General features: G+C 34.1%; 1 protein-coding gene across 25 annotated transcripts in view; it reads left to right on the top strand.

Moving 5' to 3' along the window:
• The window catches only part of PRKACB (protein kinase cAMP-activated catalytic subunit beta), a 154,703-nt gene that overhangs the window by 123,031 nt on the left and 12,563 nt on the right, over positions 1-19,109 (top strand). For 13 of the 25 annotated variants that reach the window (XM_005542901.4, XM_045368260.2, XM_045368251.2 and 10 more), the window contains 2 exons: positions 1,389-1,511; positions 12,975-13,139. In XM_005542901.4, coding sequence (XP_005542958.1) covers positions 1,389-1,511; positions 12,975-13,139 — 288 coding nt within the window. Of the gene's footprint in view, positions 1-1,388; positions 1,512-3,194; positions 4,017-12,974; positions 13,140-19,109 lie in introns of those variants that run through there. The other 12 variants (XM_065519567.2, XM_065519546.2, XM_065519572.2 and 9 more) reach the window with 2 other exon arrangements.

Raw genomic sequence — 19,109 nt, 5'->3', positions numbered from 1 at the left:
TTGTATCTCATTGTTTTAATTCTCATGTTTTTGATTTATTTTTCAAATGGTTAATAGCCATTTGGTATTTCTTTGTGTGTCTGTAAATTAATAGTTCATTTCCTTTGCCCATTTGTCTGTTGTACTTTAACATTTTTCTTATTGATGTGTTTTGATTTCTATACCTTGGGTATTAACTTGTGTCTGACACATTTACTATAAACATTAGCACACAATTTAAACATATAAATCAAAAAGTTAAAGAGAGTTAATGCCTATTTCTACTAGAAAACAAAGTGCTATTCCTATTATACCACTCCTTCCCTTAAAAAGATATATACAGTATCAGGAAAGAAAAAAGAGATAAAGAAAATCTCTATAGCATTATAGTATTATATTTTTGCTAGAATTTTGAAAACTAAGTAGTTTGTAAAGCTAAAATTTTGACAAAAGGGTGGAATGTGGAGAGTCATGATGGTAGAGGGTACCTCTGAGGGCGGAACAATAGATCTGGGTAGAATTCAGCTTATTTCTCTTCATGACCAGGTTGTTGGGGTTGTTAAAAAATGTCTTGTGCCAGTTGATACTGATCATAGTTAAAAAACTATATTAGCCTGTTATTCTTATTTTCTTATAAATACTTCCAGATTTTAATTTTAGTAAGCTTAATATGAAAAAAAAAAAAAAACATAACCTTAGATTTTTACATTTGGTTTACAAAGCACTTTTTATACACATTACTGCCTTTCATTTGATACAGTCCTCACAAAACATACCTTTTAGAGATAGGAAGCAAAACAGTAGATAGCAGAAGTAAAGTATACTTAAATATTTACATTAATTGAATTCTACATTAAACTTTTTGCTTTCACAAAATCCTATGAAGCAGATGGGATTATCCCTAGCACATTCACCCTCCTAACTCCAAAAATATAGAATATTTTGAAGTCAACTTCACTATTTACTATGTAGTCCAGTTTCCATTATTTTCTTTGAAAACTTTCGATCTTTCTAGGCATGCTGTGGAAAATCTGATTCATAAGATTATGGGCCTAGAATGGGCCTTAAGAAGTGATGTGATCTAACTGCCTTCCTGTTACTGAGCAAGAACTAACTTATACCAGTGAAATAAAGAAAATTTCATTGTCTATAATATTCTTAATCATTTTAGGAAGAAGATTTAATAATCTTTCCTAATATCCAATTTCAATATCTGGAAATCCTCTCCTTTGTTTAATTTAAATCTGACCTGATACATTTGGTGCATTTTTAAATTCTGTCCTGAATAGCTGCTCAGCAATTGCTTTAAAAAATTTTTTATATGCTTCCAGATCATTTTGAAATTGTCTTTGATTTCATTCTCTTCTGAGTAACTTAAATAACAGTTGACATTGGTTGATTTATCTCAGGGCTACAATAAGGCAGTGGATTGGTGGGCATTAGGAGTGCTAATCTATGAAATGGCAGCTGGCTATCCCCCATTCTTTGCAGACCAACCAATTCAGATTTATGAAAAGATTGTTTCTGGAAAGGTAAGTAAAATATTTTATTATTCCTCTCTTATTACTGTACATGAATTTTAAGCTTCATGTATTGAAACTATATTGTGTCATAATTATTATTCTACATTGAGAAAAATATAGAAAAATCTACAGTTGCTGCTCTTAATAGCATAAGAAATGAATCATTTCAGTTTCTTAAGAAAAAAAAGGCAGTTTTATAAAGAAATTAACAAAACAGTAAAGCAATTTCTATATTTAGTATTTTTACCACAAAGAACAGGATCATAGCCATAATTCTCAATATTCCTTCAAATAAATAAAAATAGTTTATTATTTCATACGTCTATCTTCATGGAGAAAAGTTTTTGGGGCTGTTTTATATGCCCTTCCATTTTCAGGAGAGACTTCTTGTTTTAATTATGTCCAATACTATAAAATTGGAAGTAAAAGTAAATACAAAATGAATGAGGCTTTTTAAGATGGAAATTTATAGAACTGACTTTAACAGAATTGTTCATATAGATTGTGATTATAATTGTCATTGGTTTTTAGCAAACACGGAAATAACATTAATTTTTCTTGAACATGAGTAGACTTACTATGTTGTAGTATTTTACGTTTTGTAAATTTCTTTCTAAACCTTCCTTCTTTTGCACTTATAACCTCTAATTTTGCTTTCAAGAGTATTTTGTTTAGGGTCAATCATTTGTGCTTGCCTTAACTCAGACCTCAGATCTTTTTTAAAAAAGACCATATTCAATTCAATAGAAATGAGCTTGAATTTCCTGTCATGCAGCAAAAGAATAGGCTTTTAAACATTCCCAGAAGGAGACCTTCTATACATTAACGACAAAATATATGGGAAGGGGTATTTTGCTTATTTTCCCTTCTTTCTATTTCTACATGTCGTACTACTTTGTCTTTTCTTTCCCACATAGTCCTGTTTAGAATATGATCAGGAAATGGAGCATCAATCTTGATACCACGTTAGCCTGAGATGTTATATAGTTGAGGTTTTTTTGTTTTATTTTTTGTTTGTTTGTTTTGTATTTTGTGACCTTCTTAGGCAGAGATAAGCCTAATCAATCTGAAGAATCTTATAGGAGATAGTGGGAAAGTCTTTATTTCTTTGTATCTCAGCCATATTCAAGCTCTACATTTAGTGTGAAAGCTTACCCTTGACATCTATCAACTTACAGTTTCCATTGTTAACTATTCTCAAGGTACCCTGAATGTCGATAATGTGGTAATTTATCTTTTTTGCCAACACTCAAATTTACATCATAGATGCTGCATAGCTGGGCTGTAGGAACAAGACACTTGCCAATAGAATTAGTCTATCCAATCGCCTAGAATATACATTTCAGCACAGTATTGTTCCCTATCTCAGAGTACATATGCAGTCTGCCTGGATCACAAGATTTTCCCTTGTATTTTGCCACATTTTATGTAGAAAGTTTTATGTATTACCAGTATTCACAAATTAGGTGACTGATTGAAGAATTTATACCCCAACTATGTCAAAGGTAAAAAAATAAATACCTCTTACAGATAAATAAACCAAGCTAGATGTTGAACACTGCACTGATAAAGGCAATACAGAAAAGCAGAATGCAGTACTTATTTAAACAAGTATTAATATCACTGCTGTTCTTGTTACATTTGTAGATCTCTGGCTTCAGATTTCTTATCTTTGTAATTGTTTTCCCCCAGCAGAACTTTTGATATGAACAAAACAAAGCTTTGAGAAAAGTTAACAGACAAGGCAGTGATTTATTTTTGAAGAATTTGAGAAGTGTAGACTCTCAAGAGGACTAAAGGTCATATGAAGAATGATGAGAGAACCAAAATACATTAAAATCACAAATGGAAGAAGAATATTTTACTAATACAAAAACTAAGAATGTAAATATAATAATTGTTTCAAATAATTTAATTGACAGTAATTATAAAGTTCTTGAATCTTTAGTATATTGCTTTTATTTATGCTTAACTTCATATAAGAAATGCAGTTTTCTAACAAGGATACTGCCATAACTAAATTTACATTTATTAAGAAAAACTGCTTTAGTTAAAATTAATGTATCTTCATCTTTATGCATTGGCCTCAATTTGCCGATCATTCTCTATTGGTTAAAATTTATATTCAGCTGTTTATGAATATATATATTCATTTTATATCAAACTTTAAAATTTTGTATCTAATAATCTGCATATATTCTAAAATCATAACAGTCTAAATTGTAGGCACCTTATAAGAATAACAACATAAAACTTTATTATATCACAATATTCTGTTTTCCCCTTCATTTATTTAGAAATGTGACAGGATATTTGGTGTACTTTTGTTTTTTAGCTAAAAGTACCAGATTATCTTTCCCCATATGGGACATAAAATTATCCCTATCTCTTACTCCCTTTACTCATCTAAAGTAGGAGTCATGAAAGCGGAATTTTTGCCATTAAAAGGCGCTGTATTATGTGAAGTTAGATTGTATTAACCATTTCCCAATAAATCATCTGTTTAAACACTCAGATTCAAACTAGAATGTGTCTCTATTCACATTGCAAAAATATTATTGTCTCTCTGGTTAGTAGCTAAAGCCAAATTGGAAACTAACTAGTTTTTTAAATTTTGCAAATTATTAAAAATCCAATTTGGTCTTATATTTGTGGATCCCCATATTTATATTTGCATTTGAACTTTTAATGGTTTTAATGATATATCATTTAAGAATGTGCTTTTCATTCAGAATTGTTTTTGTTGATTTTAGAAGCATATTATTTTATGCAACCACATCTTATATTGATTATATCCTCCATTCTGAAGTCATGTTATAAAGGTTATAGGTATCAGTGACTTATCAAAGTTAAAGTTAAATTTATTAATTAAGTGATAAATTCACTGAAGTACGTATATATGAACATTAGATTGTAAAATACTTTCTCTATTACAATATTTTAACTCAAGCTGGTATTTTTAAATGCACACAAAGATGATCAATCAACTTGTTAGATTCTCTCCTACACATATTTTGCCTTTAAAAAAACAGAGGAGGTGGTATTTAAATGTCAAATTATTCATGCAATGTTAGGGTTTGAGTCTACAAATTCATAGTTGAAAGAAAAGACTTATGATTCCTGCATTAACTATGCCTCATCCTAGCAATACATATGCTGAGTTTCTGTATGTAGTCTTTAAATTTCATGCCTCAGTGTCATGTACTCCATGACAAGAATCAGTTATGGTCTCTATAGCACCTCTATCTGGCTGCATTACCCATGTAAATATAGAAAGTTTATATTGCAGTCAAAAATTATACTTGCATGTAAGGTACTCAAGTAACAGCTACTATGGAAACCATAACTTTAGAGCCCTTGGCTTATGTAATTAAAAAAAAATTCTTAGCTTCAACATACCTAATGTGAATATTGTTCCATGCTTAATGAGTAACAATATGTAAGGAGACATTATGCAAAATATAGAAGCATAAACATAAGCATATACTGAATGATCAAAGAGTTGGTTAATTTTTCCTGAAGGGAAATTCAATATTTACATGAAGAGTAATTGATTATCAGCCCAATTGCTATTCCTTTCTGTCTCAGGGGTCCCTAAGACTATCTCCAGGTTTGGTGATTCACCAGGAGGACTCAACAAGATTCAGCATACAGTGGTACTTGAGGCTAAGATTTATTTCAACAAAGGTGTACAAAGTGAAGATAGCAAAAGTCCAGAAGACACCAGGCACAAGCTTTCAAGAGTCCTCTCCCAGGGCAGTCACAAGGGGTGCACATAATTCCTTCAGCAACAAACTCTGACAAGCGTGAAATTTTATCTACCAGCAATACTCATTAAATACTCAATGCCCAAGGTTTTCTTTGGGGGTTGGTCACATATGCACCCTCTGCCTACCGCATGCCAAAATCCCAGGCTCCCAGAACAAAAGTAGATGTTCAGAATAAACTATGTTGTTTGTACCAACAGTCTAGGCACAGTGAGCCACTCTAATCCTTTAGGGAAGGTTTCATATTGGTATAAAGACACTGGTACTATTCAAATTGCCAGACATCTCCCAAGGGCCAAACTTGTAAGCAGTTCTTTCTAAGGGTAGCAATCTCAGGCCTGCTATGTTAACTATTTTCTACACACATTCTGTTTCCTAAATAACATACACATATGCAGATATTCCACTATACTTTTTCTAAGATACTATTTTTAATGCTTTTGGGGAAATTACAATATCATTTACTACTTTGCTATGGCCATAGTTAAAGAGACTTAGAAGTACTCGGAAATCATTTTCATAAAACACAAAAGCAGTTTTACTCTTTTTGTAAAACCCAGGGCCAGTTTTAAACACTTCACTGTGGTTATTTAAAATTCTTATTAATACCTTCTTTGGTGACAGCTCTTGTGGTCCTATGAGCAAATAATTGCAAAACTGGCTTCTTATGTGAGAGCAGGGGGAGGGAGAATGGGGCAGATCATAATCCTCTGCAACCTTGTAGACTCATATCTACCACTGTTTCTGCATAGGTAAGGGAACAGAATAGAGAGCCCATAGATGCAGTACCAATATTTATAAATATTTTTAATGTCTTAGCTCTTTCTTTTCACATGTAGAATCCAGGCTGATTAAAGATGCCCAGGTCTTATGAGGTACTGTGGAACTCGGCACCATATCTACAACATGCCTAGTATATGAAAAGTTATTATGCCTGTTGAAAAATTGTCTAATGTATATGTTCATCTTTGATCAATGAATTCTTTACTGGGATTGCAGATATTTTGAGAACTTATTGTACCTAATTTAGAAATAATTTGTTAAAATTTATCTCAACATGCTCATAGCCAGTAGTTAATAGATTATTGCTTCTTGGCTGTGTACAAACTCTTTTGAGTCATGTAAGCCTATAGTAAATTTTATCCCAATTCATAAAAGATAATGTTACTAGTTAAATGATCCTTTCTCCTGCCAATAACTGCAGAATAGCACTAAGATTTTTCCCTTCTTTCGAAGAACAACTTTGTAATTTCTGTGATTAAGCTTAGTGTAAACCAATTTGATTTGGCCTCATTTTATTTCTTTTTCTTCTTATTATTTTTATTTTTTACTTTTTTGAAATGGAATCTTGCTGTGTTGCCCAGGCTGAAGTGTAGTGGCACAGTCTTGGCCCCCTGCAGCCTCTGCCTCCCGTGTTCAAGTGATTCTCCTGCCTCAACCTCCTGAGTAGCTGGGACTACAGGCGTGTGCCACCACACCTGGCTAATTTTTGTGTTTTTTGTAGGGACAGGATTTCACTATGTTGGCCAGGCTGGTTTTGAAATCCTGACCTCAAGTGATCCACCTGTCTTGGCCTCTCAATTTACTTAATCAAATTACTGGGATTACAGGCATGAGCCATAGCACCCAGTCGGCCTTATTTTATTTCTAAAAGAAAAAAAAGTCAGTAAACCAGATAGTGATTTTAAATCACTCAGTATGGATACCATGAACAACATGAATGGATTTACTTTTTGGTTGTAACTTCCTCTTGAATTTTTAGAAAATAATAGTTATTCCTAAAACTCAAATGTGCAAGACTTTATAATCAGTGCTGAAAGCAGAAAAAATATTCTGTTGAGTTTGCTCAATTCAGAGTGAGTTTTATAGTTCGTTTAACGTATTATATAATGTAATTTGATGGTAGTTTAGGATATCAGCCATATTGACAATGGTGTCTTTATAAAACAAAGTTATAGTAAGACATTTTCTCCCTCACTTTATCAAACTTAGGACCTTAAGAAAAGATGAAAGTGTTTGTTCTATAAATTAACAGGTGGAGCCTGAGACAAGAAGAAAGGAGGAACTTCCTATACTTTCCCAATGACTTTTCTAGCACAGACTGTCCTTGGCGCGTCCGTAAAAATAATGATAGATATGGCTGTCTTCCAAGTTCTTTCTTTAATTCAAAAATTCAGTTTCAGATCATTAAAATAGTATTCTAATGGGAAGGCTTAAAAAATGAAAACTGTGTTGAATTAATGTCTGCAGAATACTAGGCATAATACAAGGCAGTTTCATGTAAGTTACATAATTTCTTTTCATAACTGCTAGATGAGATATACTCTCATTGTTTTATAAATGAGGAAACTGAGACTCAGAAAGTTAAGAGTTTTCCCTAGATTGCAGAGCATGTATGTAGTGGAGTTGGGATTGGAACCCAGGAATTCCTTCTACTAAAGAAATAGCTTGGTAGAATTTTTAGGTGGCAAGGATGTTCACTTTTATTTCGTTTAACTCTCTAGTCCTGTATGTAGGTAAATCAAAAATCAGAATTACCCAAAGACAAAAGGTAGTTTGTGGCAAAGCAAGAAATAGAAGAATCTAGTTCAGTGATTCATTTGTTATTCCTTCACTTGGCTTCAGTGACTTTGTATCACTAATCATTCCCTCTCAATCTCCTTGGCTTGATCCTCTTCTCTTCTTTCTCTGCACTTCCTCAATGGGTGGTTTCATCCAGTCTCATGACTTAAATGCTCAGGACAATTCTCAAACTCATTTTTCCAGTCCATACATGTTTCTGAAATTCCATACTCTTGTATCTAGTTTCTAACTTGAAATCTTCACTTGGATATCTAACATATACCTCAAATTCAACCTGTCTAAAACTGACAAGTTTTTGTCCTCTTTCCTACACTCCACCCACCCCGCTTCACGAAGCCTTCCCCGTCTAAACTGATGGCAACTCCACCCTTTCAGTTGGTCAGGCCAAGACACATTGGAGTCCTCACTTCATATCTAATGCACAGGGAAACCATTTTTACTTTGTCTTTAGAATTTACAGAATTCAGCCACTTCTTACCACATCCACTGCTGTTGCTCTTAAGTGAGTCACTAGAGTGGTTCCTTAAAAATGTTAAATCATATCCTATTATTCTTTTTAAAACCTTGCAAGGATTCCCCATTTTCTTCAGAGTAAAAGTCAAACACCTTACAATGCAAAGTTTTATGAAGAAGATAGGATAACATTGTTAAAGGATCCCTCGGTTGCTAAGTTTTAATTGTCTTCTTCACTAGAATGTAAACTCCATGAAGTCAGAAATCTTCATCTTATTTTGTTTACTTATATAATCCAAGCACAAATTCCTGAGATATATTAGTAAGTACATAGTACTTGCTTAGTACAAGCATAACACATAGTAGAGGTTCAATGAATATTTGTCAAATTTAAATTCATGCATTCATTAAATACTTATGAAGCTCACAGTATGTGCCAGACCAGTTCTGCATGCTGGATACAGCAAGTCAGTTGTGGTCTCTGCCTTCATGAAGCTTTGATGAAGTGTGCTCTATCTTTGGTGTCTTTCCTGAGAGTTACTGACTCAAGAGGTCTTCTGTGGATTCAAAACTTTTTTTTAAGTATCACAAGTGATTTTGATAAACACCATGTGTTGAGAGCTTGTTTTGTGTATCTGTACCTCACTGGGGAATTAGATTTATTCTCCAGAAAATTTAATTAGAAAAATCAGAAGTAATATAGTCTCTAATGGTTGGAAAATATTCCTAAACAATAAATAATATTGAAGAAAAAAATATTGAAGAAAACATCTTGGGAGGTGTACATATCACAAACACCTATTTTATGTTATACAAACACTTCTTCCATGTTAAATGATGCCAGTTTCCCATAACCTTATCTCTCAGACCTAATGGCTAAATGATTTTAGACTGTCTTTCTCTTTTCAACATCTGGCTCTTTACATTTACTTTCACATTATTTGCCCTATCTTGGACTGGCAAAAAGCTCATAGGTATATGACAGGAAGATTAAGTTATTTTCCCAATAATTCTACTAACTGAGTTGGTAGTCTCACTGGAGCTCAGATTCCTTATCTTTAAAATGAGAGTTTAGACTCAAACTAAGCACCCTCTAGCTCCAATATTAGAAGATTTTGATTTCACTTTCTATAGTAGTTATAATTGATAATAATGATAAAAGTAATACCCTTTTGATATAGTTTTAAAGGAAAAATTAGATAGTCACTCTTCCCATCATAGAAATCTTTAGTGTCTCGAGGTTGATGTATTACAAATAAAAGTTGTGCATTTAAAACAATTTTGTTGAAGTTATTTTCTGTTTTTCACTAATTCCGGTTTGATAAATCAACATGGCTCTTTGGAAAGTTCAGTCAACAAGGAAATTACATTTCAAGTTAAATTCAGAATAATCATGGGAAAAAATACTTTCACAATGACTTTCATTATTTCTCCCCCAAAATACTTTAAATACGTGACAGATTCCCATTATTAACATGGACTACTATGAGAGTGTGGGCTACCTGTGAGAATCTCTGGAGAAGAGGGTGTGATATGGAGGTGAGGAGGATATGTCCATAATTTGAAAAGGTTCCCAAATCATTCTGATATCTGCGGTCATGACCTCCCATCACTCCCCATTTGAGAATCACTGTTCTGAAGATTAAAGACACACACACACACACACACACACACACACACACAGAGTCAAGGCCATCACTTTATTTGCATTCCAAAATAAAGAACTACATTATTTAGATGCTTTTATTTTTCATGCATTCTATTGCATATTACCTGAATTCCAAAGATAATTTATATGTAGTATATTACTGTCTGCTGTGTGAACATAATGAAAGAGATAACTGGTACATTACTATTGAACAGTTCACACAAATTTAATCCTAAACAAATATAGATGTACTTCAAATAAATTATTTCTTTGGAATCTAAATAAAGTTTAGATTTATCACTGGAAAAATCTGAGCTAACATACCCACTGGAAAAATGTCATGTTATCTTTAAAGTAGACAGTGTGCCTTTTGAATACCCCTTATTCTCTAGTTCTTACTTCATCTAGGTAAATGAGGAAATGTGCAGCAAAATATTTTTAAGATGAAAATTTCAGTCTTTTAGAAGGTTCCTGATAATGACTATTTTTAAGTTATTGAATCATGGAAGGAGAATAAATAATTAAAAATATATACCCTGCAGTCAGTGTACCTAGTTTGGAATTACACCTTTACTATTTATTAGCTCTGTAATCTTAGGCAAAATAATTTCTGTAGGTCTCAATTGCTTCACCCCTACCTATAACATTTGTATTATTATCCAAATGGTATAGGATTTTATGAGCCAGTACACAAAGTGTTTAGCATAATGCCTAGCTTCTAGTAAACCATTGTGTCAAGAATAAAACTAGAGAAGGTAGAAGTTCACATACCTTACTGTTTTAGAACATAAAACTGCTCATAATCTAGGATAATAAAGGGCCTTGCAAAAATGAGATTTTGAGTTGCTAATTTGTATGAGTTGAGCCCCAATCCTGGTCATTTATTGACTATTAACCCTTTAAATAGTCTTTGGTTGCTTGATACAATATTAGTTTTCCTCTGGTATGATAATGGTTTCAATTTACTGTATTGTTATTATTTACATTTAAAATGCTATGATATTTTACTAGCATAGAAAATAAAACCTCTGCATAAAGTAGTGAACAGAGTTGAGAATAGTGCTTTTCAAGCTTTTATGTACATATGAATCCCTTGGCGATAAAAGCTCAGATTTTCAGGCCCAATACCCCCATCATCTGAGGCAAGCCACAGGAATCCACATTTTTATCCTTTTGTCTCCCAGTTTATTCTGATGTGCATGGGTCCTAGGACCAGATTTTGAGAGAATTTACTTATAGAATAGCACAAAAGTGGCAGTCAAAAGCTATGGTTTTGAATTTAACTGTACTATAAAACCTATCTTTGCATGCTGATGATTTAACTTCTACTTTGAGAACATGAGAATGTCTGTCAAGTATGTTGAGCTTTTAGAAAGTCAGAATATAAATTAAGGAGTCTATATATTTGAAGACAGTGTAATAAAGAGCAAAATTCATGAAGATACAAATCATGACTAGATTTCTAGTCCCAATTGTGCCACTTTATGGCCTGATGACTGAGGAAGCTGTACCCAGTAACATTGCTGAATCTTAGTTTCTCCATCTTTAAAATGGAGTTAATACCATATTCACTGAATTTGTCCTATCCAACTAGAATGTAAGTTCCATGAAATCAGAGACTTGCCTGGTTTTGCTCACTGCTCTATATCCAGCACCTAGAATAGTGCCTGGCATATAGTAGGTACTCAATAAATAATTGTAAAATGGATGAACTACAGTATTTGAAATAGTCTAATAAATACTGAGAATAAAAATGGCACAGTACCTTCCCTCAGAAGCTCAGAGCCTGGGGGAGGCAGAAATATGCACAAATACTACAGCATAGTTGAATAAGTAAATGTATTATAAAGAGCAACTGAGGTAATGTAATGATGCACTATGTAAATTATGTAGTGGTAGCACTTGTAGAGAAACAAAATAAGAATGCAGAGAGTTCGGGAATGGGTCTCTTAACCCTTTAAAGTATTTTCTACAAAGGTGCTATGATCAATTTGTAGTTGAGGCTGTAATAATCCAGATATGTATACACATACATGTGTGCATACATATGTGTGTATGACAGGGAAAAGGGTGGTGGAAGGGATTTAACACAAGTTGGAAAGGATAGTGGGGAGGTGGGAGTGATGACAAAAAAGAATAAGGAGGCATAGATGCAGCTATTCTCTCATCCTTTGGTGGTACCCATTTTAATTTTTTTAGTACCCATATCAATGAAAGAGTAAGAACCAGAAGTTAGGTTGGTATAGAAGAGAAGAATGTGTTTAAACAAAACAAAATGAAAAATAGACTTAGGTTTCCTATAAATGTTACTTTAACCTTATCGATTGCCAAAAATCTTCACTTATTTGGGGGTTTCCAGTTGTTTTTAAGGCTGGAGGCCAGTCTAGTATTTTTGTAAAGTCTTCACAGGTTAGTTGGTAGAAAAATGCTTTTAAACCAGTCTAAATCATTTTTAAACTGTTGCATAATAGGAGAATTATTTTTAAAAGCCAACCTCTGATAAATGAAAAATTTTTCCTATGCTGTGAAAGGCAGTGTGGGTTTTTACAACCATTTTTAGACTTCCTTTTTGATAGATCTCTTTTCAAAATGTACATACTGATTTCCTTCATATGCTGGTTCTTCTATTTATATTACAAAGTTAAATTTGTATATCTTTGAGACACAGATTTGTAATGTACGATCCAAAGAGATTGCTCTTAAAGATAGGTGAACCTTCTGATATTTTGCAAAAGTTCTGTAGGTATGCACATTTTTCTGGAGACTGCTCCATGTTCTTAAAGACATCATGACCAAAGCAAGGCCCTAAAAGAACAGGTTTAGTTCATTCACCCAAGTAATTCTCTCCTTTATGACTACTGTGGGGACTGTAACATGTAGTTAAAAGTATGTCAAGGTCATCGCTCCATATTTTTGTTCATATAATGGCTTGTTGCCTTAAAAAAAAAGACTTTATGAAATCAAAACAGAAATATCATGAGTCTTAGAATGTGTGTTTTACCAAATGGTGTGTTTGTGTAGGTCCGATTCCCATCCCACTTCAGTTCAGATCTCAAGGACCTTCTACGGAACCTGCTGCAGGTGGATTTGACCAAGAGATATGGAAATCTAAAGAATGGTGTCAGTGATATAAAAACTCACAAGTGGTTTGCCACGACAGATTGGATTGCTATTTACCAGAGGAAGGTGAGACTTTCTTTTTTAATTTAAAAGCTTTTTTAAAGTCGGTGTTTAAATTATATGTGGTGGAGATATTTTCAACTTAACACATAGTTTTAATTTTTTTACCTTTTGAATTAATCTTGTGCAGGATCTAAAGTACTTTACAGCCCATAACTTAAAAATGAGTTTCCTCCTAGAATTTTTTTTTTTTTTTTTTTTGAGGTGGAGTCTCACTCTGTAGTCTACGCTGGAGTGCAGTGGCACAATCTCGGCTCACTGCAACCTCCGCCTCCTGGGTTCAAGTGATTCTCCTGCTTCAGCCTCTCGAGTAGCTGGGACTACGGGTGCATGCCATCATACCTGGCTAATTTTTTTGTATTTTTAGTAGAGACAGGGTTTCACTATGTTGGCCAGGCTGGTCTTGAACTCCTGACCTCAAGTGATCTGCCCGCCTCGGCCTCCCAAAGAGCTGGGATTACAGGCATAAGCCACCACGCCTGGCCCTACCTAGCTTTAAAAGAAAGCATATATGCTATTTTGACCATCAACCTGAAATGTTTCCTTTGTTAAATTTTTCCTATCTATGCCTGTTACACTTCACAAAACTGTGGAAATTATATATTAGACAGTGTTCTAAGGGTTTTCAAAACTGATGTGAAGCCACATTAGGAAGATATATAAATAAATGTAGTTGCCCATCCAGAATTGGCATGTGCCAGATATATAACAACATTTAATTGCTAGTTTCATCACTTTTTAGTCTTCATTTTGACCTCCCTGTGGCATTTATCAGGATTACACATTGTTTTTATCTAGTGTTTCCCAAACAGACCAAGCTTTTTTACACTTGTGCCTGTGTAAATTTTTTTTTCCTTTACTCAGAATGACTTTTCCCATATGTGCATCTGCCATACTCTTATTTATCTTTTAAGATTTAGTTTAAATATCACCTCTGATATTTTTCTCTGATGGGTATTCTTTATTAATATTTTACATGGTCACTGTTGTTTTAAAACATTTCATTGAGAACAGGTACCATATCTTACTTTTTTTTCATATTGCTATCATCTGGAAAGAGCTTTATGCTTGGTATATGCTCACTAAATGTTTGCTCATTGACTTAAATGAACATTGGTCTCCCTTTAGGGATGCAACTTTCTTTTATCCATTTGAAAGCTAATTTGAACATAATTCATACAAATAGGGGTTTTAATTCATGCTTTTTTGGAAGGTGAAAACAAATTATCCAAAGTTACTACTTTTTTCCTTTTAACAATTATTTATTCACATAAGATTTTTTCCAAATAGTTATCAGGTCCCTGCTTGTGTGTTAGGTATTCTGCAAGGTGCTGAGAATACAATGATGAGTAAAACCAACCTTTATTCCTGCCTATATGAAGCTTATCCTTCCAGGGGACAGGGAGATTAGTCAGATGGTCATATAAATAAATGTAGAGGTACTATACTTTGAGAAATGTGGAAATTCAGAATAACTTTGCACCTGAGTTTTTTGAGATTTGTTTTGTTTGGTCTTTTGTTTGACTCTTTGCTTGCTAAAGGGATTCTTAGTGTTAGAAATTCAGGCAACTTGAAGGCTTGAATATAAGTATAGATCAAGTTAATCGCTGACATTATTATACCATCATAATAAAATAGAGAACAAACCCCAGCTAAACAGTAGTATATTTAAAAGAAAGTAGTATTGTTTTTTGTTTTGTTTTGCTACACAAGTTACCAGTATAACAGTTGTGGTAACAGTAATATATTAATTGATAGTAGTTATCATTTCACTATGGTAATAATTTGAGACATTTTAGAAAAGATTTTGCTGCACTGAATTACCTTTATCTCTCATTTTGCTTCTTAAATAATTAAAGATAATTTGCATGAATAAAGTGTTTTCATTTTGAATTATTTATTTTTCTTTTTTTCATAAAACCAAAACTTCTAATGTTTTAGAGACTTGTCATCTTTAATAATGCTGTGCAACTACATGATTGAGTTTCCTTAAGGAGAAAAAAAATTAATGCTCTAATTAAGTATTAAAAGCACAGTTTTTCTAATGTATATATTTTACAAACGATTATAGTAACAAGCTGGGTACCCTGGCTCACACCTGAAATCCTAACACTTTGGGAGGCCAAGGTGGGTGGATTGGTTGAGTCTCACTCAAGAGTTTGAGACCAGCCTGGGCAACATGGCAAAACCCCGTCTCCACAAAAAATACAAAAACTAGCTGGGTGTGATGGCTCATCCCTGTAGTCCCAGCTACTTGGGAGACTGAGGCAGGAGGATTGCTTGAGCCTGGGAGATTGGGGCTACGGTGAGCTGTGATTATGCTACTGCACTCCAGCCTGGGCGACAGACCAAGACCCTGTCTCAAATAAATAAATAAATAAATAAATATTACAAAAACAAAACAATTAAAGAATTTTAAAATGCAGCAAAAAGAAAATATAGCCAGACCAAAACAATGTGAATGCAATACAGCCTGTCTCACAGGAGGGATCCAGAAACTCTCTGTTAAGTTCATGAATCATGGCTGTTAGCATTATTATCGCAAATAGATGTGTTACATAGTCAATAATAAGATTCATAGCACTTTAAAATAGATTTAGATTTCATAAAAGCTGTTTGTTTTTTATATTTTTTCTAAATTTGCTAGCATCAATGCAATACTGTATAATTAATAAAAGCAACTCCCTATAACTTCTGCTTTCAGTCTTCAAAATAATCCTGTGAAATAAGTGATACCGTTTCCCCATTTTACTGACGTGGAAATCAGCTCAGAGAGGTTAATTAATTTAAACATAATCATGCAGCTGCTAAGTAATACCTATATTTGATCCCAGGTTCTTCAGATTCTCAATTCCAGGTCACATTATCCCTTGAAAGTCCTTTTGGTATGATTCTTAAAATGAAACTCCAAACCACTAAACAATAAATTGTTTCACAAGATTTTCATGAATTTTACATGTATCATCTTCTTAACTTTTATGCTTTGAGCATTTTGGGAGTAGGAAGACTGTCTCAGAAGGCAGCAAAAAAAGAGAAGGAACTGTGGGGTTAGGTAGACGTTGATCTGAATCCCTGATCAACCAATCATTAGCAGTATGATCATGAACAAATGATTTAACCTCTCTAAAGCATCAGTTTTAGCACCCTTAAATTTTGAATTTGGATAGAGAATACAAAAGGAAGAGTAGTTTGGTGAGAAAGATTAGATAGATTGGCCCAGCCTCCATTTTCCTTTCTGGTTGAGATATGTTTCATATACTTATAACCAGGTAATTTATTAAGCAAATGAATTTGAAATTATCGTAATTCCACCATCCAAATAGAACCTAGTATTTGGCATATGTCTTTTTACTTTTTTTTTTCCTATGCTCTTCATCACTGCAGTCCAGTCCTATGAGCTCAGTAGCCAATTAAGATCTACCTCCTCCAACCCTGCACTTGACCCTTTCCTTCAGTCTCTTATATCACAGTTGCTACATACTACATAATTACATCTGAGTGACTTACTGCCATATTTTACAATCGTTTTAAAACAGGCCAGGTGCAGTGGCTCACACCTGTAATCCCATCAGTTTAGGAAGCCACAGCGGGAGGATCACTTGAGCCAGGAGTTCAAGACCAGGTGGGCAACATAGTGAGACATCATCTCTTCAGAAAATAAAAAAGAATTAGCCAGGTGTGGTGGCACACACTTGGTCCCAGCTACTCTGGAGGCTGAGGCAGGAGGATCACTTAAGCCCAAGAGGTCAAGGCTGCAGTGAGCCATGATCATGCCACTGCACTCCAGCCTGGGCTACAGAGCTGAGACCCTGTCTCTAAAAGAAGAAAAAATATCCTACTCCACAATAAGTGTGTCTATTGAACTTGTATTTTCTTTCAGTGCTTTCTGAACGCTAACTTATTTTTTGTTCTTGTATAATAATTAACCAGTTTTGCCCTCCATATTTATTGAATAATTCTTATTTGGCCTCTTATCTGAAATTCTACCTTTACTAATGTTAAATTAATATATACATCTGTCTATTTCTGAACTTTTTTATTTTTATTGATGCATACTATTTTTATATATTCATGAAGTACATGTTATATTTTAATAGATGCATAGTATGTGTAGTGACCAATGCTGGGTATTAGAATATCCAGTACCTTGATCGTTTATTATTTCTTTTTGTTGGGAACATTTCAAATTTTCTGTTCCAGTTACTTTGAAATATACAACATATTGTTGTGAAATATACAATATAACCACCCTGCTGTGCTATCAAATGCTAGAACTTATTCCTTCTGTCTAACTGTATGTTTGTTCTCAGTACCTTAGTCCTCTTCATCCCTTCCCCCAACACACATCCTTCCCAGCCTCTGGTAGCTGTCTTTCTATACTTTGCTTCTAAGAGATCAACTTTTTTAGGCTCCACATATAAGTAAGAGCATGTGACATTGTCTTTCCGTGCCTGACTGATTTCACTTTACAGAATGATCTGTTTCCATCCATGTTGCTACAAATGACAAGATTTCATTCTTTTTTTACAGCCAAATAGTATTCCTATATATATTACATTTTCTTTACCCATTCATCTGTTGAAGGACACTTAGGTTGATTCCATATCTTTGCTGTTATGCATAGTGCTGCAATAAACATGAGGATTCAGGTATTGCTTTGATATACTGATTTCCTTTGGATTAGTGGAATTGCTGAATTGTATGATAGTTTTATTTTTAGATGTTTGAAAAATCTCTATGCTGTTTTCCATAGTGGCTGTACTAACTTACCTTTCTACCAACAGTGTGTAAGAATTCCCTTTTCTCTACATCCCTTCCAGCACTTGGTATTTTTTGTCTTTTTGATAATAGCCATTCCTCCTGGTACGATGATATCTCACTGTGGTTTTGATTTGCATTTCCCTGATGATTAATGGTGTTAAGCGTTTTTTCATGTAGTGGTTGGCCATTGTAAGTCTGGTTTTGAGAAATGTGTATACATATCCTTTACCCATTTTAATTAGATTATTTATTTTTGGCTATTGAATTATTGGAGTTCCTTGTATATTCTGGATATTAGTCCCTTCTTGGATGAATAGTTTGCAAATAGTTTCTCCCATTCAACAGGTTGTCTCTTTACTCTTTTGATTGTCTCCTTTGCTCTGCAAAAACTTTAAATGTAATATAGCCCCATGTGCCTATTTTTGTTTTTATTGCTTGTGCTTTTCAGGACTTAGCCATAAACTCTTTTTTGTTCGTTAGGTTTTTTTGTTTATTTATTTATTTATTTATGAGTTGGAGTTTCGCTCTTGTTGCCCAGGCTAGAGTGCAATGGCACGATCTCAGCTCACTGCACCCTCCACCTCCTGGGTTCAAGTGATTCTCCTGCCTCAGCCTCCCGAGTAGCTGGGATTACAGGTGCCCACAACCATGTCCAGCTAATTTTTGTATTTTTAGTAGAGACAAGGTTTCACCATGTTGGTCAGGCTGGTCTCAAACTCCTGACCTGCCTCAGCCTCCCAAAGTGCTGGGATTACAGGCGTGAGCCACCGTGCCCCACCCATAAAATCTTTAACTAGACCAATGTTCTAGAGCATTTCCCCTGTGTTTTCTTCTAGTATTGTTATGGTTTGGGGCTTTATTTTTAAGTACTTAATTCATTTTGAGTTGACTTGGGGATATGGTGAGAGAGAGGGGTCTAGTTTCAGTCTTCTGCATATGGATATCCAGTTTTTCCAGCACCATGTATTGAAGAGAGTGTCCTTTCCCCACTGTGTAACACGTTCTTGATGCCTTTGTCAAAAATCAGTTAATTGTAATACGTGGGTTTATTTCTGGGTTCTCTATTCTGTTCCATGGGTCTCTGTGTCTGTTTTTATATCACTACCATGCTGTTTTAGTTACTATAGCTTTGTAGTATATTTTGAAGTCAGGTAGTGTGAGGCCTCCAGCGTTGCTCTTTTTGCTGTGGATTCCTTTGGCTATTCAGGCTCTTGT

Source organism: Macaca fascicularis, chromosome 1 (assembly GCF_037993035.2).
Source record: "Macaca fascicularis isolate 582-1 chromosome 1, T2T-MFA8v1.1".
NCBI lineage: Eukaryota > Metazoa > Chordata > Mammalia > Primates > Cercopithecidae > Macaca > Macaca fascicularis.
Note: the sequence above shows the minus strand (reverse complement) of the source record. Positions and strands in the feature narration are given on the sequence as shown.